General features: G+C 51.6%; 1 protein-coding gene across 4 annotated transcripts in view; it reads left to right on the top strand.

Annotated features, from left to right (window-relative positions):
* HECTD4 (HECT domain E3 ubiquitin protein ligase 4) overlaps positions 1-24,356 on the top strand; it is a 195,019-nt gene extending 170,663 nt beyond the window's left edge. For 3 of the 4 annotated variants that reach the window (XM_027862558.1, XM_027862540.1, XM_027862532.1), the window contains exons 61-76: positions 835-2,138; positions 3,530-3,737; positions 7,254-7,477; positions 7,589-7,740; positions 8,807-8,913; positions 10,519-10,642; positions 12,654-12,844; positions 13,305-13,451; positions 14,127-14,246; positions 14,333-14,488; positions 16,240-16,343; positions 16,674-16,895; positions 18,999-19,165; positions 19,571-19,766; positions 21,482-21,704; positions 22,041-24,356. In XM_027862558.1, coding sequence (XP_027718359.1) covers positions 835-2,138; positions 3,530-3,737; positions 7,254-7,477; positions 7,589-7,740; positions 8,807-8,913; positions 10,519-10,642; positions 12,654-12,844; positions 13,305-13,451; positions 14,127-14,246; positions 14,333-14,488; positions 16,240-16,343; positions 16,674-16,895; positions 18,999-19,165; positions 19,571-19,766; positions 21,482-21,704; positions 22,041-22,177 — 3,782 coding nt within the window. In that variant the 3' untranslated portion in view covers positions 22,178-24,356. The remainder of the gene's footprint in view (positions 1-834; positions 2,139-3,529; positions 3,738-7,253; positions 7,478-7,588; positions 7,741-8,806; positions 8,914-10,518; positions 10,643-12,653; positions 12,845-13,304; positions 13,452-14,126; positions 14,247-14,332; positions 14,489-16,239; positions 16,344-16,673; positions 16,896-18,998; positions 19,166-19,570; positions 19,767-21,481; positions 21,705-22,040) is intronic. The other variant, XM_027862548.1, reaches the window with a different exon arrangement.
* The last annotated feature ends 676 nt before the right edge of the window (positions 24,357-25,032 follow it).

The raw sequence follows: 25,032 nt of genomic DNA, 5'->3' as shown, positions 1-25,032 counted from the left end.
GGGTCTCACAACAGTCCTGAGAAGCCAGAGCTTTTACTTTTCCCTTTTCATCCATGAGGAAACCAATGCTCTGGGTAGCAAAGGTAGTAAGTGTCTGAGCTCAAATCTGATCAAAGGTCCAAATGCCCCCAAGCCCTGTGCAGGCTTCAGCTCATGCTAGGCCAGGAGCCACTCTCTTAGATAATACGCCCTCCTCTCTGGTGCAAATGTCAGACTGGGTAGAGGGGAGCCATGAAAAGCCCCCAAATCATTCCTTCTTTAGAAAGGGCCTCACAGTTGCCCCAGGCCACTTGCTGTGTAACAGGTTGTGTTCTAAGATTGGAAGAAAAAAAAAGGTCCATGTGAATTTCGAATTAGAATTACTATTTTAGAAGCAGAAGGAATCTTAGAGACTACCAAGTCCAAGCCCCCTCATTTCACACTTGAGTAAACTCAGGTCCAAAGGTGAAGGGACCCAGCAGAAGCTGCAGAGGGTAGAGTGAGGACGACACCTGAGCTCAGCTCTCTTTCCCTCTCACCCAGCCCTGACCTGGACAAAGCCCGTCTTTTGGGGCATCTAAGGCTTTGGGTGCCCCTTAGCTAGCGTTAACATTTTTTCCTATGTATAGTCTTTTCGATCTTCCTGAGCTGCAGGTTTGATCTTAATGATTTAGAGAAGCTGGAGAGAGAAGTGAAAGGTGCCATGGGCAGGGGGAGAAGACTGGCACAGTAATGTGACCCATCTGGTTGAACCCAGCTGATGGATAGCCACCTGCTTAGCGGCAGAATGTGAACACCAGTTTCATGTGCTTGGATTGCAAAAGCACCTGATATGGACTTTTTTTTCTTTAATAGGAAACTTCCTCTGGACAACTGATATGGCTGCATGTGTGAAGGAGATGATCTTCCATCTCTTGGCAGAGCTCCTGCGCAAAGTGCACAGCTTGGAGCAAAGGAAGAAGCCATCAGGCCTGTCTTCCTCCATTGCCCTCCAGCTCAACCCTTGCCTGGCCATGCTCATGGCCCTGCAGTCAGAGCTGCACAAGCTCTATGATGAAGAGACCCAGAACTGGGTCACCAGCAGCGCCTGCGGAGGCTCGGGGGCCCCCGGGGCTGACCAGGGCAGGTTCTCCACCTACTTCCACGCTCTGATGGAAGCCTGCCTGGCCGTAGCCGAGGTGACTCTGCCCATCAACATGAGTGTGACCTCGACCGTTATGGCCTCAACCAACACACCCAATCTTAGTGACTCCTCATCCTCGTCCTCATCTTCCCCGGGGCAGACCCCACAGAGCCCCAGCCTCCTGTCCAAGAGGAAGAAGGTCAAAATGAAACGGGAGAAGGCCTCCGCTTCGGGTAAACGGGCTTCCTCTCGAACGGTGGAAACGGATGCGTCCATGCTGAGCATTGGTGGCAGCAAACCAGAAGACATGTTGTGGTTTCACAGGGCCTTGACCTTGCTCGCTATTCTTCGGCACCTCATCAAGAAAGATCCCCAAGGCCTGGGAGTGACCAATGACGCCGTGGCCGATGCTTGCCAGGCCCTCGTGGGCCCCACGGCCCACAGCCGCCTGCTGGTCATTTCGGGCATCCCCACGCATTTGGACGAGGGCATCGTGAGAAGTGCCATCCGGAAGGCTTGCAACGCCCACGGTGGGGTCTTTAAAGACGAGATCTATATTCCTCTGCAGGAAGAGGACCCCAAAAAGCCCAAGGACAAAGCAGAAGGAGGGGAGAGTAGAGCAGAGCTGGAGAAGCCTGTGGGTTTCCCCAGTGCCGATAGTCTGGATGTCAGCAGCTCCAGCAGCGTCACCCCCGCCATGAGCGTCAGCGCGTCCGCCTCCACCAGCCAAGCCTCCATCTGCAGCTCCCAGGGGCTCTCACAGACGGTCAGCGAGGTCTCAGTGGAGCCATTTCCTCCTGCTCTGGAGCTGGCTCTTCCTCCTGGTTTGCTGGAGCCCCATGTTGTCTCCAGCCAGGAGAGTCTAGACATTTCCCTCTGTAGCACTGGAAGCTTGGGCAGTCTGGGGAGCCTGGGAGAACCCATTGATAATGCAGAAACAGCCTCAGTCTCTGATGTGGGGTCCATGTACGCGGTCACATCGCTGGAAAACCAGCCCCTCTTGTCTCGTCCCATTAAAGGCTTCGCCGTCGTGGAGGTAATGGCCTCTGGGCCCTGTGGTGTCACTGGGGTCACTGTTCCTTCCAGCTCTCTCTTGTCCCCAAGCCACACACAGTTCTTTTCCGGGGGCTAATTAGTGAGAGAGAGAGACAGAACAGCAGCAGCAGTGACAGTGACTGCTAGCATTCTGTGTGGCACTTTATAGATTTTATCTCATTTCATTCTCACAACAACCCTCGGAGGGAAGTGCCTTTTACAGATGAGGAAACTAAGGCAGGCAGAGGTGAAGTGACTTGTGCAGGATCACACAGCTAGGAAGTGTCTGAGGCAGGATTTGAGCTCAGATCTTCCCGCGAAGGCAGCAGCTAGATGATACAGTGGACGGAGTGCTGATCCTGGGGACAGGGAGGCCTAAATTCAGATCTGACCTTAGACACTAGCTCAGTGACCCTGGACAAGTCACTTCACCTCTGTCTACCTCAGTTTCCTCATCTGTAAAATAGGGCTTATAACAGCATGTGCACACACCCACAACCACCAATCACCACCACCCCCGCTATTGTGAGGATCAAACAAGATAATAATTATGAAGCACTCAGCACAGTTCCTGGCACATAGCACATTAGCTGTTGGTGGTGGTTGTTGCTATTATTGTTTTTATCATTATTATTATTAATTATCATTCCTGACTCCAAGTCCAGTACTGTATCCACTTAGCCACTGTGTTGAGGGGATAGTTTTTCCGACAGCGCTGACTCAAGTTGAGCTGAATGTCCTCTATTAAAACGCAATAGAATAATACAGTCAACCATCATTAAGTGCCTGCTGTGTACAGATCACATCGTCCAGTAGGTACTGGGGGAGCAATCCAAAATGTAGATGAGAAACAGCCCTTTGTCCTTAGGAAAGCTCACAGCATCACACCCTAAGTGCATTCCAGAGCTACCAGATGAAGTGCTACATGAGTACTAGGGATGGCCGGGTTGAGGTTCCTGCTGATTGGAGGAGGAAGGGAAGGCACCCTGGAGGAAGTGGTCTTGAAGTTGTGTTTTAAAGGGTGGGTCATGAATCCGGATGGTATTCAGAGTGGGAGGAAGACCCAAGGCCATGCGGACGCTCATAGAGAGCTGCTGCAGGCCAGGCAGAACGTGTAGGTTACTCCAGATAAGAGCTTTGTCTTATTTGAACAGCTGAGCCAGTGCGCTCCCAGACAGCGTTCGGCCCTCTTAAGGAGGAAGGCGGTCTGTGTCACTCCTTTGTGAATTGGCCGGCCTGATACCATGGGAGTCACTGGCTAGAAACCACCTTCAGTAAGGGAAAAGAGAAGTAGCCAGGTCAAAGAGAGGGGAGGAAAAAACGGATCTCTGTGGCATCGAATGATTGTTTTCCTACTAAAGCTCCAAGTGACCTTCTTCATTATTCACACAGATACGCTCCCGGGCCAAAATTGAGAAGATCCGAGCAAGTCTGTTTAACAATAATGATCTGATTGGTTTGTCAAGCCTGGATGGTGAAGATGAATTAATGGAAATGTCAACTGAAGAAATTTTAACCGTGTCAACCGTAAACCAGAGTTTATTTGATACCCAAGGAAGCCCAGGGCTAGAAGACTATTTCAATGACAAATCCATTAAAGGTATGTTAACTCTTTAGAAATGCTTTCTTGGAGCTGCTTTTTAGCATTTAGTGGTCTGAGGTCAAGGTGTGGTGTTGGAATTACTTTTTTTCCAAAGTATAATAACCCTTCCAGAGATTGGGGCCATTTTTTGCATGTCAGGAGGAGCATGTGAATTTTTTTTTTCTTTTTGCATATCTGCTTTGCTGCAGAGAGAAATTCCTTTCTCAGCCAGGCCTCCATCCAAACCAACACAACTCAGGGAATTAATCACCCAACCAAGAATAGAGATCCTGCAGGCTCCTTTAATGGGTCATTACAATATCTCATCTTACTTTTGGTCAAGGAGTTGTAACCAGGTGGTCTTTTACTAACTCTTAAGCCCATTAATTTTGTTCTATTCTCTGGAGCCAAAGAATAGGATCTTTGAAATATTTTCCTTGCCATAACTCTGTTCATGTGCTTGAGGATACTGATTCCTGAGCCTTCTCTTCCAGTGAAACATTCCCACCTCCATTGGCTTTCTGGCAGGGTACTGTTTTTTTGTCTCTTTATACTCTCCTGCCATCTTCCTCACCTGTCCCAAACTGCAGAGTTTAGACTGGACCCAGTACTGATGACGTTGCTGGCAGTACTGGCTCCAGCAGAAATTCTGCCGTGAGGATGACGCATCCTGCTGTGCCAGCAGGAATGTGCTGACTTTTTTCATCACGGCCACATATTGACTACTCACCATCTACCAGTGGTCTCTTTTGACCCTCTGCTTGTCTTCTTTCACATTTCTCTGTGGCTGGTCTTTCTCTGCCTTGCATTTATATCAATTGATTTTATTTCCTATATGAGAAACCTCATATAACATGTATTAATTCATAGCGTTTTTACAGTCTAACAAGTCTGTGCTTTAGTTGATGTATATTCAGTATTTTTTTTTTTTTTTTTTTTGCAATTGGGGTTAAGTGACTTGGCCGGGTCACCCAGCTAGTAAGTGTCAAGTGTTTGGTCTGAGGCCGCATTTGAACTCAGGTCCTCTTGACTTCAGGGCTGGTGCTCTATCCACTGCACCACCTAGCTGCCCCTTATAGACAGTATTTTTTAAAAGTATAGGCCATACAGACCTGGACATAACTCCTCATTGCCATTGAACACTCCTGTGTGTTGTTCATGCTACATTCTGGCCAGGATTAGGATTTTACATCATTATCAGCCCGTCTTAGGGGACACATCCATCGTGTCCCTTAAGAGAAGTAACAGTGCTTAAGAAAATAACGAGAGGAAGGAAGGGAGATGATGAATTTTGCTGAGAAACCATAAGACTGCCTTCTGGGGCCACGCAGGACGGTGCCAGAGAATCGTTTGCACCATTAGGAAAATGAAGAAAGCAAGAACACAGGCTCAAAGGCCAAAATAAGCATGTTCTTTAATGATCGCGTCAGGTTGTTGTGTCTTAGAACAGTAACATCATGTAAGTTATGACTTCTGTATTGGCTCCACCTTCTCCCATCCCCCACAGCTCACTGGTCCTGCTCCCCATTGCTGTTTCCAGGTTCTCCCTTTCTTCCATCACTTCCTTTGAGGGTCTTGCTGTTCACATCTACCACCCGATCAAAATCCCAGTAGCTGTTGTCTATAGACCCCCTCTCCCCTCCCACCCCTCCCCTGTTTCCCCAGGTCACTCCCCTGCCTTCCTCAATGCGTCTGGTACCTACTTCAGTATATTCAGTATAGATAATAGATAGATAGATAGATAGATAGATTGATTGATTCTCCCTCAAACCCCCTAATCTCTTAGGTCCTCACCCTACTTTCCTTCCAGGCACTGCTCCTCCACCCAACCCCAGCCACACACAAAGATGGTTATACCCCCAGTCCTGCCATTACCCACAATACGAAATACCTCCATGTTCAAGAATTCTGAAATCCCCTTATCTGACCATAATCCATTGACCATAATCCTCTCCCTCTGCCTTTTCTTATATAACCTTATTCTCTATAACATCTTCATTGTGCCATCCAATTCCTTGGCCCCTCATCTCTGCCCCAGGCCATTTTCCCTACACTTGCCAGTCTCCTCTTTTCACCACCTTTGACCCCTCGGTGACCATTTCAGTTCTACACTGTCCTCCTCTCTCGAACACCTCAGCCCTCTTCTCACATCACCAGTTACTCCCAGCTAAGCCTCAGATTGCTCCCACCTTTCGTCACCTTCATGCCCAGACACCTGCCCAATGAAGGTGGAGGAAATCATGAAGTTGTTCTCCCGGGGTCCGCTGTAGATTTATGTTCCATGAGCTCAGCTGGGCCCTCACTGCTGCTCGGCAACCTGTTCTGCCTCCCTTATCCGTTCACTCTCCCACTCTCCACAGCAGCTCTTCCACACCTTCTCAACCTCCTCCCTCAGGATACTCCCATGGCTCTCCCAACCCCCAGTTTCTCAGCAGAGGACGTGGTTCGTGTTTGACAGAAAAAAATTGAGACAAATTGCTGTGAGCTCCTTCTTCTCTCCCTCATCTTCTATCACTCAGGTGCCTTCTACCACTCTCTCCTTCACCCTTGTTTTACGTGATAAATTGTCCTTAGCAAGGCTAACCCCTCTACCAGCACAGGGGATCCTGTTCTATCCCATCTCCTCCAACAGATTGCCCCAATCTGTTGCCACGGCCTCTCAATTTCAGCAGCATGTCTCAAATGTGTTCCCCTTCTCTCCTGTGACACTGCCCTCATCACCTGACGCCTGCATCAGCACAGTAGCAGTGGGTGGGTCTGCCTACCTCCAGTCTCTCACCACTCTGGTCCATCCTCCATCCAGCCACTAACATGATTTTCCTAAAGCACAAGTGCAACCGTGTCACTCCCCTTCTCAGTAAACTCTAGTGACTCCCTGTTAACTTCCAGGATCAAATTCATAATGCTCTGTCTGACATTCAGAGCCCTTCATAACCTGCCCCTCCTACCTTTCCAGTCTCCTTACACCTTAATTCCCAACACATACTCTTGGATGCAGTGACACTGGCCTCGTGTCTGTTCCACAAACAAGATTCACCATCTCTTGGCTCTGAGCATTTTCTCTGGCTGTCCCCCATGTCTGGAACGTTCTCCCTCCTGACCTCCCTGGCTTCCTGTAAGTGCCAACTAAAATCCCTTTTAATGGAAGCCTTTCCTAACCCCTTGTCATTCAAGTGCCTTCCCTCTGTTGTTTCATATTCATGCTGTATGTAGCTTGCTTTCTGTATATGTGTTTGCATGTTGTCTCAGAGATTGCCTTTTGCCTCTTTTTGTATCCTCAGTGCTTAGCACGGTGCCTGGCATATGTTAGGCATTTAATAAATGTTGATTAATTGATTATAATTGAATTTTCCACAAATGTAACTACAGCTTTCTATAAAATTTTACTGTTCCTGCCATTTGTCTGTACTGAATCTCTCCTAAATAGTTAAATACTTTTCTGTTGTATTCAGAAGTACTTGAGAGCAAACTGCCTGTCTTTTCCTGCAGACATCATGTTTATCCTACAGTTTTGTTCCTCTCTCTCAATACCAGGAGAGAAACTGGTGCCTGGAGCTCGAGAGGTCCTCACAGATATATTTAAAAGCTGTGTCCACTCAGAGCAGATGCTCAGCCTGACGCCGGCCAAGCCCATTAAAGTCTCTGACCTCTATCTCAGTAAGGAGCAAATCAACTCCCAGACTCCCGGAAACCTGCTCCATGTGTTTTTCACCAACGTGCGCCCCCCGAAGAAGGTGCTGGAGGACCAGCTGACCCAGGTAAGCTCACCCTCCCCTGGGTAAACCCCGCTTGTGGGCTCTGTGTCCCAGGGAGTGGGTGGGGGAGCAGGAGCTGTCACCCCGGAACTAACCACTCCTTTCTATGGGAAGATTCTGAGGAAATATGGTGTGCCCAAGCCCAAGTTTGACAAGAGCAAATACAACAAAGCGGGCAAGGAACAGCATCCCGTGAAGGTGGTGAGCACCAAGCGGTCAATGACAAAGCCTCCCGCCAAGGAGAAGGCTGTGCTCAACAGTGTCAGGTGAGCATCCAGGGGCCCCCTCCCACCCTCCAAGGGACATTCAAGTCTCCTTCAACTGCAGTACCTACAACCGAAAGGTTCCTTTGCATTCAGACGCACACCCAAGGCTTCTCTTAATCGTGCTGAGATTGTGCCTGTGACTTCTCTGCTTTCTAGCAGGGTGATTGATGCTTGGCTCAGCTGAGACATACAGTAAAAACGCATCCATCAGGAGTAGCTAGAGTTGAGTCAGCACGCATTTCTGAAGTTCCTGCTGTGAGTCAGGCATTGTGCTAAATCCTGGGAATACAAAGAAAGGCAAAAGATAGTCCTTGGTCCCAGGGAGTTTACAAGTCTAATGGAAGAAACACCATGCTGACAGTTATGAACAGACTGGATGTAGACAGAGTCAACTGGAGATAATTAAAAGGGAAGGCACTAAGATTAAAAGGAATCAGAAAGGATTCTTATTGGAGGATAGCTTAGAATGTTCTAGAATAGTTTTAGAATAACACAGGCTTTGATTTATGTAGTACTTTGTAAACACTATCTCATTTAGTCCTCTGAACCGCCCTCGAGTGAAGTAGGCAGAGACAAGTATTATTGCCCTCGTTTTACAGATGATGAAACTGAGGCTCAGAGAATCTGGACTTGTCTGTGCTGAGGCTTGAACCAAGGCCTCGACATTCTGATGTTCTGTCCATTGTAGGAGCTTCTTCTCCACATGTTGTCACTGTAAAGCACATGTAGCTACAGTCCTCAGTGAACTAAGATAGCAAAGTGTTAGCTGGCTAGCCAAGGGTCCCTGCATAAACTTAGGTGCGTGGCATTTGTTGAAATGAATTGAATTGTCTGAATGATCATATAAAAGGGCCTTCTTATGAGATAGTGGATCAACCGGTGATTCTGTGTGTGTCTGAAAACATTTCATTCTCAAGTTCTTCAAAAAGACTTAAATCAACTCTGTCTACGTTATTAATTTTCTTAATAAATTCTCTTCCCGGAGAGTACAAAGGGAAACCAGAAAGCTGGCTTTTTGTATTTGCCCCAGGCAGAAACAGTTTCATTCAAACATTTGGTTTTATAGCAGGACAGCTTTAAGTGAGAAGAAGCCAATTGTGAAGCCCAAGTCTCCAGAGAAGAGTAAACCTGATGAAAAGGACCCTGAAAAATCACCCACCAAAAAACCAGAAGGTGAGGAAGGGGCTTCAGAGCACGTCCCCATGCCAGAGGGCCACCTGAGCCCTGGCCCAAATAAGGCCATTGTTCCTTGCAGAAGCAGCACTGTGAATACTGACTGATGTGTTAAGCACATGAGGCTGTCCCTGAAAGGGACCAGGGACACAGAGCCTCCAGGCCATGGCAAGGGGCGGATTGATCCCTTCCCATTGGGAGACCCTCTAGGCGCCCCCTTGTCAGTGATGTTGAAAAGGGGGTTTGTGATTCTGGTAGACTGTAAGCTCATTGAGGGTCAGGAATGTGGCTTGTCATCTTTGAATCCCCAGCATCTATCAGAGCACCTGGCATCGAATAAGTGAGCAGTTGTTGAGTGGAATTTTACTGGATGGTCTCTGAGATCCCCTCCAATCTTGAGATTCCCTGACTTAGCAGCTTGGAAGTTTTCTTCTCAAATTTCAAGAATTAGGAGGAAGAGGAGGATGCAGCATTTTCCTAGACCCCATTCATTGCTTTGGGGCAACAGAGAATGTGGCTTTGTCCCTCCCCCAGCACAGTTCTCTGCACATAGTAGGTGCAGCACAAAGGTGGCAGATGAATTGATTGAATATTCATAAAAATCAGTGCAAACCGTGTTAAGAAAATGTTTTGGGAGTTTAGGCATGGCTCCATAGGGGAGAGAGAAAATCTGAAGAGGTAAGAAGAAACTGGGAAAATTAGACATTAGACCTGTTGTCCCTTTTCATCAGTGGGTATTGATCGGGTAGCGCTAACAACTTCTGAATGCTCCCAAAGTTGGGGGGACGTCTTAGTAAACCTTGGGTCATCCCAACCCGGGAGTTAGGAATAGTAGATAAAGGAGAGTGTGAGCATGGATTTACCGTGACTCCAAGCTGAAAAGACACAGAAAACACTCCAATCTTCTGCTCTCCACGTGCTTAAGATCTAAAAGGGGAGAAGACAGGGACTCAGATGGCCCATAATACTGCAGTATGTGGAGGTAGAATGGGGAGTGAATTGAGAGCCAGCCTTGGAGCCAGGAAGATGAGGGAAAGCTCCCCGTCTGAACCTCTGGGTGCTCTGGGCCCTGAGTGTCTGTGAAAGTGCCATTCAGCACTGATGGACGGAGTCTCCTCATTCTGGAGTTCTCTCTCCCAGTGAAATAGCAGCTCTAGTCCCTCTCTGTGTTTGGTCAGTGCCATGAGAGAAGGAACTATCAGGTTCATTAAGCGTTTAGAGATGAGACAATCAGGGCAGGCTTCACATTTGAGAGATGGGCAGAGATGGAGCAGGGGCCTTCCCCCAGAATCTCATTGGCAAGAACAAGAGGGGCCATTGAGGCCAGCCTGTACGTGGACAGGAATTCCCTGTGCGATGTTTCAGACAAATTGTCTTCTAGGCTGCTTTCAGAGATTCCCAGTCAAGGGGAGCTTAGGAATACCAGAAGTGTGGCAGGAGTGTGACGGTGGGAAATGACGGGGTGTGTTCAGGAACCCCATCTAGCTGGAGCAAAGCAGTGTTCTTACAGGGGAGGAGTGGGCAGTGATGATGGAAGGGAGGGACAGGAGGGTAGGGTGCTGAGAGTCTCCAGTGCTTGACTCAGGATGCTCTGATTCTCCCCAGTCCCTGAGGAAAAGTATCTGACCCTGGAAGGATTTCACAAATTTGTGGTTGATCGAGCCAAACAAGACATTCGCAGCGTCTGGAGGGCTATTCTGTCCTGTGGCTATGACCTTCATTTTGAAAGGTAGGTGAGTCACTCCTGGCATTCCTGGACCAAGTTTTCATATAACTGAGCTATTAAACTTGGGTGGCATTTTTTCAGATTCCATATTGCACCCCAGGTGAATTACTGACAGGAAATCATAACCTGTGGAGGCTCTCATGGCATTTAAAATGAACCTCCTTTGGCCTTTGGAAGGTTTCTTGTGGTCCCTCTGAGAGGATAAACATTGATTAAGTGCCTGCTATGTGCCAGGCATTGTGCGAAGTGCTCGGAGACTCTCTCTCTCTCTCCCTTCCTTTTTCCTTAGCCAGCCAGTCAGTGAGGCATTCACTGATCCATGTTAGCCCCTTTCTGTCCCCCTCCCATAGAGAGCCAGAGTCACAGAGTCAAATAGAGACCCCAAGCATGCTAGAAGTCACCGAGTGTTCCAGTCCAGCAGAGTAGCTGTTCCTCAGGAGTAGCACAGATGTGGCAGCACCACCTTCGGGCCCCCAGTGGGCATTAGAGCCCACATTTACTCTTCCTCTGTCGTCATGATCCTCCTCCCCCATGGTCCCGTGGAGTCAGTCTCGGGGGTGGGGCTGCTGTCATTCTCCAGGTCCGGCCCTTATCATCCAGTCGTTGCTTCAGTCCATCAGCGCACCCCTGCCTCTGTCTCTTGTCCACGTTGGCTTCACACTGTTCATCTTCGCTTCCCTTCCAGGTCCTGTTGACTTTTATCTTTGGCTAAGTTGGTGAATTCTCCCTCCTCATCGTCTTTTTCCTCTTCCGTTCTCTAGTCTCCCATTTCCTAGAAAACTGGCCATCAGTCGTTACAATGAGGCCACATCTCCTACCAAACAAGGGACAGATAGGCAGAGAGGAGCTGTCCATTAGCAGACTTGTACTAGGATCTGAGCTGATCTTGCCCGCTCCTGCCTTGCTGACCAGTTGAACCTTGTCGCTACCCTAATAGCTGGATCTCCAGGGCCCATTCAGTAGTATCTCTCCTTTCCAGTTGGATGCATATTTCAAGCAGAAAAACTGCCAAAGCAAAAGAAATTCTCCCTTCCCCACCCCCAGCCACCCTCCCACAAACAGAGTTTTCCAAAATGAAAGATTACCATTGGCTTAGTTTGGAGCTCTTGGCCAAGCTCCCCCAGAAGCCTGTGCATTGTCCTCCAAAAGAAGGTGAGATTTCTCTCCTGTTTCCAGCATGTTTTCTCCTTAATCAAAGACTCAGACTGGAGCCACAATGGGTAGAGCTGATTGGCTTCTCCCACATTGCTTCAAAAAGAGACAAGTAGTTTGAATTTATTTGTGCATTTAAAGGAGCAATTGTGTTTCTTTTGACTGAAGACCATGTTTAAGTGGGACAGAACTCAAACCGTGGAATGCCCCAGAAAGTGACTGATTGTACCTCACTAAAACAGTCTGTCAATTAGCAGAGCTTTGGGGCCTTCCGTGCACTAAGGGTGTCCTTGGGAAGGCCTCAGATGACTCAGTATACTGCAAGTCAGAGCTATCTGCCCAAGGACCTATAAAGCAGGGGTGTTTCCTACAGAGACACAGGACAGAACCTGCCCTCCAGAGAGGATCCCACTGCAGGAAGGGGGCCAGGGCTCAGCCTTCGAGCTGCTTTTGCCTGGGACCGCCATAGCCTGGCAGTGGCCACGGGGCAGAGTGAGCCAGCATCAGCATGGCAAGGTGCCCCTCTCTGGCCTAACACTCACAAAGCTCTAGCGCTCCAGCGCCTGTTGCGCTCAGCTTGTTGCCTTCTCTGCTTCCAGTGCTTTATGTCCTGTGTTTAGCACCGTGCTCTGGCGGGCCCCCATGTTCAGCTGCTGGAGACCCTGAGGCCGGGAAACTTTGGCTGGACTCATTTCTCTAGAAAAGGAGGGTTTCCTGTGAAGCCCACAGCCCCTACATTGTGTGCAGGAACAGAGGTGCCTCCACACTTCACAGAGTTCATTTTTAAACTGGATTGAAAATTGGTGAAGGGAGTCGTGTAGACCTAAATCACAGTCCAGTTTCTAACGTTGTTGCTCTTTAGGTGTGCCTGCATCGATTCCAGACACGCACAGAAAACATCCAGGAAGTGGACCCTGGAGATGGATGTCGCACTCGTCCAGTACATCAACCGCCTGTGTCGTCACCTTGCCATCACTCCCGCACGGCTCCACCCCCACGAAGTGTACTTAGATCCTGCAGATGCTGCTGACCCCAGAGTCGCCTGTCTCCTGAGTACGTACACCTGGGAAGGGGCTCACACTGAGACCGGTGCCTGTGGTACCCAGTGGCGCTGCTCTGGGAGCCTTAGAGTGCACAAGACCAGAGAGCCCACGGGCTCAGCTGGGGGCCTTCCGCTGAGGAGCAAAGGCCAGGAGAGGGAAGAATTGGAAATCAGTAACCAGATTAAAGTGTAAATGCTTGACAAGAGCATTGGCTGCTTTGTGGCACTGTTGTTTCATTTGATCCTCACCCAGTAGTGTGGTGAGGGGGGCAGCACCAGGCTCATCCCCTCGGGATAAGACCCAAGGCCCTGAGGCTGCCTGCAGGGGCAGCGTCCTTTCCCCTGAGTATACCCTGTCCCCTCCCAGACCTGATTCCAGTCATGTTTTTCCAGCTTCAGAGAGTGTGAAATAGCAGCAATCACCCAGGCTGCCTGATTGTGTCCTAACTCTCTTCATTATTGCTACCTTAGATGTTCCCATCGAAAGCTTACGTCTGCGCTTTGCTCTGCTCCAGTCCCTGAACACCACCCTGGAGACATTCTTCCTGCCCCTGGTGGAGCTGCGGCAGACTAATGTGTTCTCCAACAGCATCGCCGCCTTACTGCAAGAGGCCAAAGGTCAGAGATTCCTGGGGCACAGGGCTGGAGGCTTAGGCTAAATAGAGATGCTAACAATGAGGCCAGCGGCCATGTGTCATCTGTTCGCCCTCCTTGGGTAACCGGAGTTAACACAGACACGTGCTATCTTCCTGCCAGAGCGGTGGAATTTGGGCTAGAAAGGCCTCGAGATCACCAAGGTCCCTGGGGGAAGCATTGCCCAACAACTGTCACCTGCCCAACCTCAGTTCTAACACGTAAATGCCTCTTGGATGAGCCTGTTGCCAAGCTAAAAGCCTGTATTTCTGTAGCCTCGTGTCGAGAGAAGGGCTCGGGCCTAGCATGACGGCGCACACCTGTGGCCCTAGTGCTGATGGGTTGCTTGGGCTCGAGCACTGAGCTGAGCGGGTGTCCAAACTAAGTCCTGGAACAGTATAGTGGTCCCAGGAGCCAGTGAGGGGAGTGCAGATGAGGTTGTGTGAGGAAGAGCAAAGCAGCCCCAGCTGGGAAAACAGAACAGATGAAAGCTCCCATTCCAGTCTATAATGGAATTGGGCCTGTGAGTGGCCACCATCCTTCCAGGCGGGTGAGATAGCGAGACCTAATCTCAAAACAAAGGAAGAGAGTGCAAGCAGGTGATGGCTCCAGGAAATGGTGGAGGCACTCTGACCCGGCATCTCTGCCTCCCTTATGTAGGGCTAATCTTCTACGACACAAAGGTGACCGTGATGAATGGAGTGCTCAATGCTACTGTGCAGAGGACAGCAGACCACGCTGCCCCAGAAATCACCCTGGACCCTCTGGAAATCGTTGGAGGTAGGGCATGGATCATCTCCTGTGGAGAGGCAGCCTCACCCTAAGGGTTCCCCCCTCATGAAACAAATGCCCTTCTCTCTGCACAGGAGAGGTTCGCTCTTCAGAAAACTCCTACTTCTGTCAGGCCGCGCGGCAGCTGGCCTCTGTCCCATCATCCCAGCTCTGTGTCAAACTGGCCAGTGGAGGAGACCCCACCTATGCGTTCAACATCCGCTTCACAGGAGAAGAAGTCCATGGGACCAGTGAGTAGTGGTTATCCTCGACTGGCTTGCCTGGCAGCCTGGTCATCCCAAGCCTTGTGGGAGGTCAGAGATAAGAACCTGGCACCGTGTTTTTTTCTTCCCCCAGAAGTCTCTTTTTAGCCCACATTACCAGAGGGTGCTTGATTAGCCAGGCCAGACCACATTCTCCGTGTCCATGCGCCACCCTTTGGGATTTTATTTACTTACCTCTTTTCCTAAAAGCAGACCTGTATTCCTTTTTTAAAACTGATTTTTATTGATAGCTAGGTGGCATAGCAGATAGAGCACTGGGTCTGGAGTCAGGAAAACCTGAGTTCAAATTCTGCCTCAGATATTTACTAACTATAGGCAAGTAGCTTAACCTATACCAGTCTGCCTTAGTTTCCTCATCTATAAAATTGGGTAATAATAGCATCTACCTCCCAGGGTCTGTTGGGAGGATCAGATGAGATATTTGTCAAGCACTGTGCAAACCTAAAAGTGTCATATTAATGCTAGATATTATTGTTATCATTATTTTTATATTGCCTAGATTTCCCCCTGTGCCTCTCCCTGTCTTGTCTTCCAGTGAGCCACTCCTTATTAAAAAAAAAAAAAAGGCATTTTTAAACAGAACTACTTCTGATCAACTTAGTTCTCCTTCAGGGACCCTTGGGTTCTCTTTGAAAAGATTAAATTGGGGCCTGGCCAGGAATGGCAGGCTGCGTGCCCCATGTTGTCTGAAGAGCTAACACTCTTTTCGAAGCAAGTTCTGAAGAAACTGGCTCAGGTGCACCAGGAAAAAACAAGCCCCAACCGACAGGCTTCGAGTGAATCTCCTTGCCCCCTTAAAGGGAGAAGCCCTGAATGAAGGGACACTTGCCTCACTTTAGCTCTCTGCTAAAGCTGGAGAATTGTTTTAGGGGGGCTGCAGCCCCTGGCTTCTTGGCCATCAACCTAGCAGATTCAGAGTACGTGGGGGGGCAAAAAGAGAACCCGCCACGCGGAGATGAGCCCAAATTCTCCTCTGCTCTGTGTGCTGGGGTTAAGGGCAGGCTCCTTCAGGAGCAAAGGGAAAGGCAGAGAAGGGCCCCGAGACTGAGGGAAGACACAGAACAGAAAGCTTAGCATTGCCCCTCCACTTAGCCACTTGGTAGGATGGAGCCTCTTCATTAGACCTCAACATTAGCAAGTGGTTGTTCCCAGAGGACGTCTGAATAATCCTGGGGAGCAGGCTCTTTGATGGGTCCCCTGAAACCACAGCAGCATTTATTTGGGTCCAGAGTGGATCAGTAAAAACTCCTTGCTTCTCAGCAAAATCTGTAGAGATGAAGGGCAGCAGATCCTTCTAGGGAAAGGCTTCACTGTGGCTCTGACTGCGGACGGAAGCCGCCTGCGTGGCCGGCAGCTCCCTTAGGTTTCCTGCCTCCACTGGGAGAGCTTTTGTTGTCTAATGAGGCTCAGATTGCCCATGACAGTTGCCAGTTGCGCCTCTATAGACCACGAGCTTTGGCAAGAAAGGAAGGAGTCAGCTTCCCAAGGGTCAGCCTCCCTGTGAGCTCAGGAGAAAGAGGGACTGCCCATGCCCCATTCCTCTAGCCTCGCAGACCCCGAATTGCTGCCCCTCCCTGGAGGCGGGAGGTTCTCTTCTCAAGGCAGATGCTCAGAAATGGCCCCTCCCCGCCCAAGGTTCTTAGAGAACGTAGATCACCTCAGGAGGGGAGGTTGGGGGGTCTGCTGAGGGTTGAAGCTTCTTGGTCTGTGTCTTGCAGGTGGTTCCTTCCGCCATTTTTTATGGCAGGTGTGTAAAGAACTCCAGAGCTCTTCCTTGTCCCTCCTCTTGTTGTGTCCCAGTTCTGCTGTCAACAAAAATAAGGTAGGACATCCCAGGAGAGGCAAGGTATCGAGTGACCCTTGTGATGAGAGACATACGGTGGAGTAGGAGGCGCTCTGCCTGGATTTGGAGCCCAGGACCTGGGTTCGGATGCCCGTTTTGCTCCTTACCAGTGTGTGACTTTGGGCAGAGGCATTTAACTTCTCTGAGACTCAGTTTCTTTACCTGTAAAACGAGAGGATTGGACTTGATGCAGACTAAAGGTTCTTAGACCCTGTGGTCTCATTCCCCAAGCTGTTTTCCCCAGTGTCAGATCCTGGGACGGTGATCAGAGTGGTCCATTTCTCACCCGCCTTTGGGTTTGTCTTCCAGGGCAAGTACATCCTGACTCCTAGTCCCATCACCTACGGAGAAGAACAGCTGCTTCATTTCTTTGGCCAGCTGCTGGGCATCGCCATCCGTGCTGACGTGCCCCTGCCCTTGGACCTCTTACCCTCCTTCTGGAAGACCTTGGTCGGGGAGCCCCTAGATCCTGATTTGGATCTCCAGGAAGCAGATGTACTCACCTACAATTATGTCAAAAAGTTTGAAAATGTAAGTAATGACAGAGGACCCTCTTTGCCCCTTCGTGCCCTTGACCTGAAGGGACAGCTGCCACTGGGCCTGGGGAGAAGTCACCCTCCCAGTGACTGGCCCCTGCAACTTCGGTCCTGCCCACAGCCCACCTGAAGCATGATTTAAGAAAACCAGCACCTTCCTCAGTGAGAAGCCTCCCCCTGTCTTTTCATGCACTGACACCCTGACATAACACACACACACACACACACACACACTCTCTCTCTCTCTCTCTCTCCCCCTCCCTCTCTCCCTCCCTTCCTCCCTGTCTCCTCATCTTCACTTGACAGTTGTTGACTTGCCTGAAGAATCTGCCAGCTCCCTTCGCCTTCCTCTCTCCCTGCAGAGACTTGGCCCTGAAAGGCTCAGTGAGGCAAAGGATGGGCCCAGGTAGTGAGGCCATGATGGGGAATCATAGGAGTTGGTTCCTTTAGATGGGCTTGAATGGACAGACAGGAAGGCGCAGAGATTGGAACCATAAAACACATAATGAGGAAGAGGGCCTCTTGTCCTACTCTGAGGGACATGCACAGAAACTCAAGAAGAAGGTGTTCTCCCCCATTTCTTGGGCCATCTGTCCCACTTAGTGGTTTAGCATCTCCCCTTCAGCCTTCTGACAAGGTGAAGCTAGCAGGGAGGGATGGACCCAGTGACCGAGATTTCTTCAGCTGTGAGACTTTCTGGCAATGCCCAAGCCAGCCCAGGGCAAGAGAGGCCTTCTCCATCCCCTCCCCTGCAGCGTTGGTCTCAGCTCTTTCCCAATATGGTGGTAGAGAAATGCAAGTCAGGCGTTGATTCCTCTGGGTCACCCTTAAACATAGAAGCAAATGGCTGTCCCCCTGCTGGCAGAAAGCTTGTGTTGCACCTCCATGGAAACGTCTTCTCTGCCCACATTGTTGATGGTGTAGAGCCCACTCACTGCACCCGCATCATCTCCTTTGATCCTGGGAGAGCACAGGAGCCTGAAGACCTGGTCTTTAGAGAAAGGCGCGCTTGCCTCTGAGGGCCCAAGGGTTCTCAGGCAGTCCCAGCCTCAGAAACCCAGCCAAGGTTCCAACAGACCCTCCACCTCTTCACGGCCTGGACGTTCTTCTTTTCCTTCTTTCTTCCCTGGCCCCCCTGAGCGGCAGTCTGCCGAAGCCCAGAGACCTCTTCTCAGAATCAGGCTTTTACATGTGTGAGATAAAGTACCGGGATTACAAAGGAAACCCTTTCCATTAAAATGCAGGGGGCAGAAAATTGTTTAGAGGTTCGTGAACTCCTCGCCAAGAGTTCCCCCAGACCTTTGTTCAGTTACTTGGGGGAACAAAAGAACAAGTCTGGGTTCTCCTGTCTTGCTGCTCTTCTAGTCGGGATGGTGATGCAGACAGGAGATAACTGCATCGTTCATCTTGGAAGAAGCAGCAGAGAGATGGGGAAGTCCCTTTCTACTCCAGGTCTCTGATTCTCTGTAAAATGAGGATGTTGGACTAGATGAGCTCTGAAATTCTTCTAGCTCTGCCATTTGCTGTTCTCAGGCCCCTCCCAGCTCTGACGTCCTTGATCTCAGGCCCCTCCCAGCCCTGACATTCCTTGATCTCAGGCCCCTGCCAGCCCTGACATTCCCTGTTCTCAGGCCCCTGCCAGCCCTGACATCCCCTGTTCTCAGGGCCCTCCCAGCCCTTTACTCTGTCTTCTTATGTCCCTCCTTGCTCTAACTAGGGCTCCTGGAGGATGCAGGGACTTCCTAATTAGTCTCTGGCTGCGCTACTCTGTGAGAAGCTGGTTTTGAGCGAATGCACGATTCACTGCATCACCAAGTGTGTCCTCACTCTCACCAGCTCCTGTGGATGAGCTCACAGAAGCCACATCCAGTCCATCGCTTCCTCCATTTCCAAAGTGCCCCCGTAGTTGTCTCTTTCTCGAGGATGGAAAGCCCACGGTGCAGGGCTTGCCTTGGCCTCTGCTGGTGGCGTTCTCTTCCTGGGGTGGTAACAGCCACGGTGGGACTGGGCCAGAGGTTACTTGTTTCCTGGCACCTTGGCCGCCTGTCAGGAGTCTCCTGCGGCCACGTTCCCACCCGCTGTCCTCCTCCCACCCCAGATTAATGACGAGACAGAACTGGAGGCCCTTTGTGCCGAGATCGCCTCCCAACATCTGGCCACCGAGAGCCCTGACTCCCCCAGCAAACCGTGCTGCAAGTTTACCTATCCGACCATGACTGGCGAAGAGGTGGAACTGTGCTCCCGAGGAAGGCACATACCAGTTGGGTGAGGCCCCTGTTCTCCCCATTTGGGCTTTTGCCCACTGACAGGGCATAGTGCTAGGGCCCCAGGCTGGTGGGGAGGTCAGGACCACATGTGGAGAGTGTAGGGGTGAAATGAGGAAGCCTTGTTAAGCTGGGCAATTAGAGCGTGAAAGATGGGACTGGAGATAAGGTCAGATAGCAGGAGGAAGGTCCTTGAAAGGGAGGGTGACAGCCCTGGAACAGGGCCAAGAAGGCCTTCCAAAACAGGAGATTGACTTTCAGCTCCTGGGGAGCCTGGGAGGGGAGGCCCTTGAGGCTTAGGGCAGAAGGCCTGGATATCCTCCTAAGCCCAGCAGACCTCTCCAGAGGGAATTGATTGGCATCCTCAGCTTCTTCCCTCTCTCCGTTATCACACACATGCCACCAGGTGGGAGAACAAAGACGTCTATGCCATGGCCATCCGAAGCCTGCGGCTTCGCGAGCTGCAGAACCATGACTGTGTGATGGCCGTCCGGGCAGGCCTGGGCTCCATCATTCCCCTGCAGCTGCTCACCACCCTCACGCCTTTGGAGATGGAGCTACGTACCTGCGGCCTCCCTTATATCAACCTGGAGTTCCTGAAGGTAGAAGGCCCAAAAGTCAGAGTGGGGGCAGTGGGACAGTGGCCACTAGGGATTGTCCTCCCAGAAAAGAAGGCCCAACCAGGAGTGACGTGCTCACTGTGTGTCCAGTGCCGGGCTGAGTGCCAGGGACACAAAGAAAGGCACCGTGGTCCTGCCCTCAGCGGAGGAGGCAGCACATCATCACTGAGTACACACAGGATCCATAGCGGTTGCAGGGTCATCTCAGAGGGAAGGCCCTAGTAGTTGAGGAGGGGGAAAGGGCCGCAGCAAAGGCCTGGAATGGGGGTGGGGCGGGGGAGAGACAGAGGTGAGGAGGGAGTCTCCCAGCACCCGAACAGAGTCACAGACAAGCCCCAGAGTCACAGAATAATGGAAGGTCATCGTTGGTTTGTAGAAAGGCAGGAAGGGGCAATGTAAAGTGTTTTAAATACCAAAAAAAGGGGTTTGATATTTGATCCTGGGAGTCATCGGGAGCCAGTGGAGTTTATTGAGTAAGAGAGTGACGTGGATAGACTTGCACTGAAAGCAGGGTGGAGGATGGCTCAGAGTGGGGAGAGGCTGGAGGCAGGGAGACCAGCTAGACGTACCAGGAGACGATGGCCTGTTCCGGGGCGGGGGGCAGGGGGGAGCGCACTGTGGGAGTGGAGAGCAAGGGACAGTGACCATAGGCAAGGAGTCGTGGAGGACACAGGTCAGGAACCTGGAAGACTGGGGGGCGGGGGGCTTGAGGCAGTAATCAGGACGTTCCAAAGAGGGGAGAGTTGGGGGAGAAAGATGATGGGTTTTGCTTTGGCCATGCTGAGTTTGAGAGGTCTGTGGGACATCCAAGTCTGAAAGGCAGTTGGTGACGTGGGAACTCAGGAAAGAGCCTGGGGCTGGGGAGACGGCTGAGAATCACCTGCCGGAGCAGATAAAGTCATCAAGTAAGAGAGTAGAGGGAAAAGAGATGACCCCAGACAGGCCCTGCGCCTCAGTTTATCTTCTGTGGAGGCCAACAAAGGCATTGCTCTTCAATTAGGTAAATGTCCATCGAGTGCCTGTGGCACAGAGATGGGAAATGCTGCCGTCCCTGCATCGGCAGAGTTCAGTGCCTAATGCAGTTGTGGTGGTGGGGCTGCTGTGACTCTCTGTGACCCCATTGGAGGTTTTCTTGGCAGATACTGCAATGGTTTGCTGTTTCCTTCTCCAGCTCATTTTACAGGGTTAAGTGTCTGAGGCCATATTGGAACTCGGATGAGGAGTCTCCCTGCTCCAGGCCTGGCGCTCTGTGCACTGTGGCGCCCCCTAGCGCCCACACAGGGACTTGCATACATGATTACTGAGGGGAGGCAGGGCCAGAGTCTGGAGAGAGGCTTATTGGTCAGGGAGATGGGGGAGAAGAGGGAAGGGCAACGTTCCCGGATGCACCAGGAGCAGAGCTATCAAGGCAGGAAACCAGGGCTGTACTTCAGTCATGTCCTGGGGCCGGGGGTGGGTCTTGCCTAGCCTCTTGGGGGCTGCTTCCCTGGACATCATCAGCCAAGGCATCTCCTCCCTCTGCCCGTTTTCAGGACCTCCTAGATTGTGCAGAAAACACTAAGACCAGGCGCGGGGGTTGGCAGCGGCCCACTTGGGGGTCACGGCAGGAGGGCGGACCCCTCTTCCCAGACAATCCCCTGCCTCTCGATCGCCCGCCTCAACATCACAGGGTGACTGACTCTCTCTCTCCCTATCAGGCTCATACCATGTACCAAGTGGGGCTGATGGAGACTGACCAGCACATTGAGTTTTTCTGGGGTGCATTGGAGACGTTTGCTCAGGAGGAACTCTGCAAATTCATCAAGTTTGCCTGCAACCAGGAACGGATCCCTTTCACCTGTCCCTGCAAAGATGGGGGTCCTGACACTGCCCATGTCCCCCCATATCCCATGAAGATTGCACCCCCAGATGGCACTGCAGGTACCCTCCTTCCCCTGGGGCACTCCAGTGAAGGCATTGGAGCCAGAATGCATGTGTCCTATTCCAGGCAGGGAAGCTGGGCCCTGGGCTAATCCAGCTGAATGATCCAGCCTGCTCCCATCATCCCCCAGCTTGGCCCCTAGGAAGGGGGTTTTCCAAGCCCAGTCACTGTCACTGCTCTCTCCTTCCTCTTGTGCCTCAGTGACCGTGGGCCACTCAGGGACTGGGTTGGGGCGGGGCGGGAGGCTGGTGGGCCGAGCTTCTGTGCCCGCCCAGCAGGCCGTCCTCCTCCCGTTCTGGGGAGCTGATAAGGGTCTGTGGCCGGTTATTTCACAGGTTCCCCGGACTCTCGGTACATCCGCGTAGAAACCTGCATGTTCATGATCAAGCTGCCCCAGTACTCGTCGCTGGAGACCATGCTGGAGAAACTGCGCTGTGCCATTCACTACCGGGAGGACCCCCTGAGTGGCTGAGCGGTGGCGGGGGAGAGCCCGCCTCAGGGCATGTGGAGGCGCGAGGAGCGGCCGCGGGGAAGCCCGCCAGCCCGGGAAGCCCACCTGGGGGGCAGTGCCTGGGAGGAGCTGGGACACGGGGCTTCTCTGCGGCCTGCCGTGTCCTCTCCTTCCAGAAGACCGCCTTTTGTACTTGTCAGTTTTGTGCTGGAGTGGTTCTTTGGCTGCCTCACTCATTTGTGGAATATTTGTAGGGTAGTTTAGTACCAAACAGTTTGATGTGTGATTTGATCTCCCCAGACAAGGAGTCCGGATCTGGGTATCCAGCTACTTGAGCCCAGGAGCCTCAGCCAGACAGAGGCCACTGGTGAGGGGCGCAGTCCCCAGCACTGCCTCCAGCCAGCCCAGACTCCTCCTGCCCCAGCCCCGCCCCCGGCCTCCCTCAGTGGACCCACGGGGCCTGTGCCGAACAAACCATTCCACTCTGCAACTTGCATCCCCTGCAAACTGCTGAGGCCAGCTAGCCAGTAACTGAGCTGGTCTGAGAGGCTGGAGAAGCGAGAGGACGTGTGGATTTCCTTGGCTCTTCCGGAGTCCTCTATCTGCCCTTGAAAAAGCAGCCACAGTGCAGTCAGTCATTGGTAGGGGCCTTCCCCACCCCCCGCCTCCCCCCAAGTCAGCAGAGGTCAGCCCAAGTGTGGACAGGCTGCCGTGGAACTCTGGGGGCGGAAGCCTCAGCAGCCGGCCGGGTCGAGTGGCCACCGTCCCCTCTCGACGGAAGGGCCTCTTCCCGAGGGCAACAACCAAGCACACAATTCCGATTCCGGCTCCCTGTTCTTGTGCTCCAGGATGGCCCTTCTCCCCCACACCTGTCCTGAAAGGAGGACACTTGGAACAGGAAGAAGCAGGCCACACATCCATCACCTTGAAAAAGGTGATTTGAGGTACCAAATCGGGAGTTTGTAGTCAGGCCACCGACCCCTGGGGCTGTGACCGGGGACCCGCTGGCCCCCAGAGGCAGGTCCCATAGTGGGACAGAACCTCGGTGCACCAAAGTGGGCACGGGACACTAGGGAAGAGTCTCCGCTACCCACTGGACATTTGTCATCTGCCATCAGATCCACGCTGCCTCCCCCTCCCACGGGGAGCTTGGCCTCCGTGGTCGTGGGGTAGAGTGCTCTCAGCTCCCCCTGGATACTCGACTCTGGGCCTTGCCGGTTCTCACCGAATTGCAAAGCTGTATTTAGTGTATATTCTTGTGAATAGCGGGAGCTCTGAGTGCGAGGTCTCGAGGGCTTCGGCACATACACGTGTGCCTGAGAGGAGAAGCCCCTTCTTTCCCTGTGTGGGCTAGGTCTGTGCTCCCCTCCGAGTGAACGGAGACAGGTTAGAGCTGTCGGCTACGTCACCACCCTGTTATTCTTCACAAACGTATTAATGACCATTTTATACATCCATATATATATGCATATATAGACCCCCTTTTCTCCAGTCTTCTAAAATAAAGTCTAGGACTAATCTCTACTACTGAAGTGAATGCGTTGTCAGGTCGCTGGAGCCTCCTGGAGGGGAGGGAGGCGGGGCGCCATCCACCCCCCCCACCCCTCTGGCTACGACCTCAGCTGGGGAACCACAGCAGGACCGAGCTGCTGCCCCTCAGCGCCCTGTCTGTCTGCTCCCACTGTGGCTTGTTAAATACGGCTCCCGAGTAAGTTGTCATCGCTGCTCTTCGTGGTCCCCCTTTCCATCCACTCCTTGAGCGGACTTGAAATTCTGTAGCTACCTCCCCTGTTGGGGTTTGGGAAGCTCCTGCCAATCCCATGGCCCCACCTGAATGACAGCTGTGAGTAAGTCAGATTCCTGCTGCTAACGTCCTGCTCCCCCTCCCAGAGGCCTGTGGACATCCCCAGCCTGGGCCAGACGTTACACGGCGTGTATTTATTATCCTTATTTATGGTTCCTTTGACCCAGTGCTCTTTACACGCTGGCGCTGTGTGAAGGGCCCGTGCTATGTCCCGGGTATCCAAGTCCACAATAAATAACCTTCATCTGATTTTGATTTCTCTGAAGTCATGTTATTGTCGATTCTGGCTGAGAACAAGTTCCAAGAATGTTACTGACAGAGAATGATGTATTTTGGTGGCTTTGACACGATTTAACTGCCTCCAGATGGCTTGGAATTAAAAATTTTTTGAATCATCATGGTTTCTTTGCACTTCAACTGTATTTACTCCCCAGGGGGTCCCGGGGTAGGCCTCCATCTGTGGGCCCTGGCAGGACCAGCATCACCTAAGGGGCAGCCCCATTGGTCGTTAGGCAGAATCAGACCACCTCTGGGCGTGCACCCAGGAGGCTTGGTCATAACCACTCTGCTGCATTTCTACCTACTTGCACACAAAGTGTAAATATTTTGTACAAAAGGGAAAAAAGCTAGTTGAGCCCCGCCTCTGCATGAGCCCTTTGGCCTGCAACCTCAGATCGCTTTCACTCACTCCCCAACCCCTACTCGGTACAGAGAACATTCGAACAGCAGGCCCCCAGCTCCCTGTGTGAAGATCCCCCCCCAGGCCCTGCCCCATCAGGCACAGGGCCACTTGTTTTAAATCTCTTTAATCTGCATTTCTTGTATTTAATAAATGCCTACTTTGGTGGATGTGTCCTTAAAATGTCGTTATTTGAGGCCTCGTAGCCATCAGCTCGGACCACTGCCTAGAAGAGCTACCCCCTTACTCCTCTCCTTCTGATGTGCCCCCAGGCCTAAATGTGCTCAATGTCTCAGACTCCTAGGAGGAGACTCAAGTGTGGAGTAAGGAAGACCCGGGTTCAAGCCCAGCCTCGTTAGCTGTGTGACACAGTCACTTTACCATTTGCCTCAG

This window comes from Vombatus ursinus, unplaced genomic scaffold (assembly GCF_900497805.2).
Source record: "Vombatus ursinus unplaced genomic scaffold, bare-nosed wombat genome assembly UNPS02001287.1, whole genome shotgun sequence".
Lineage (NCBI taxonomy): Eukaryota > Metazoa > Chordata > Mammalia > Diprotodontia > Vombatidae > Vombatus > Vombatus ursinus.
The sequence above is the reverse complement of the archived record's forward strand: the minus strand, read 5'-3'. Positions and strand labels throughout refer to the sequence as shown.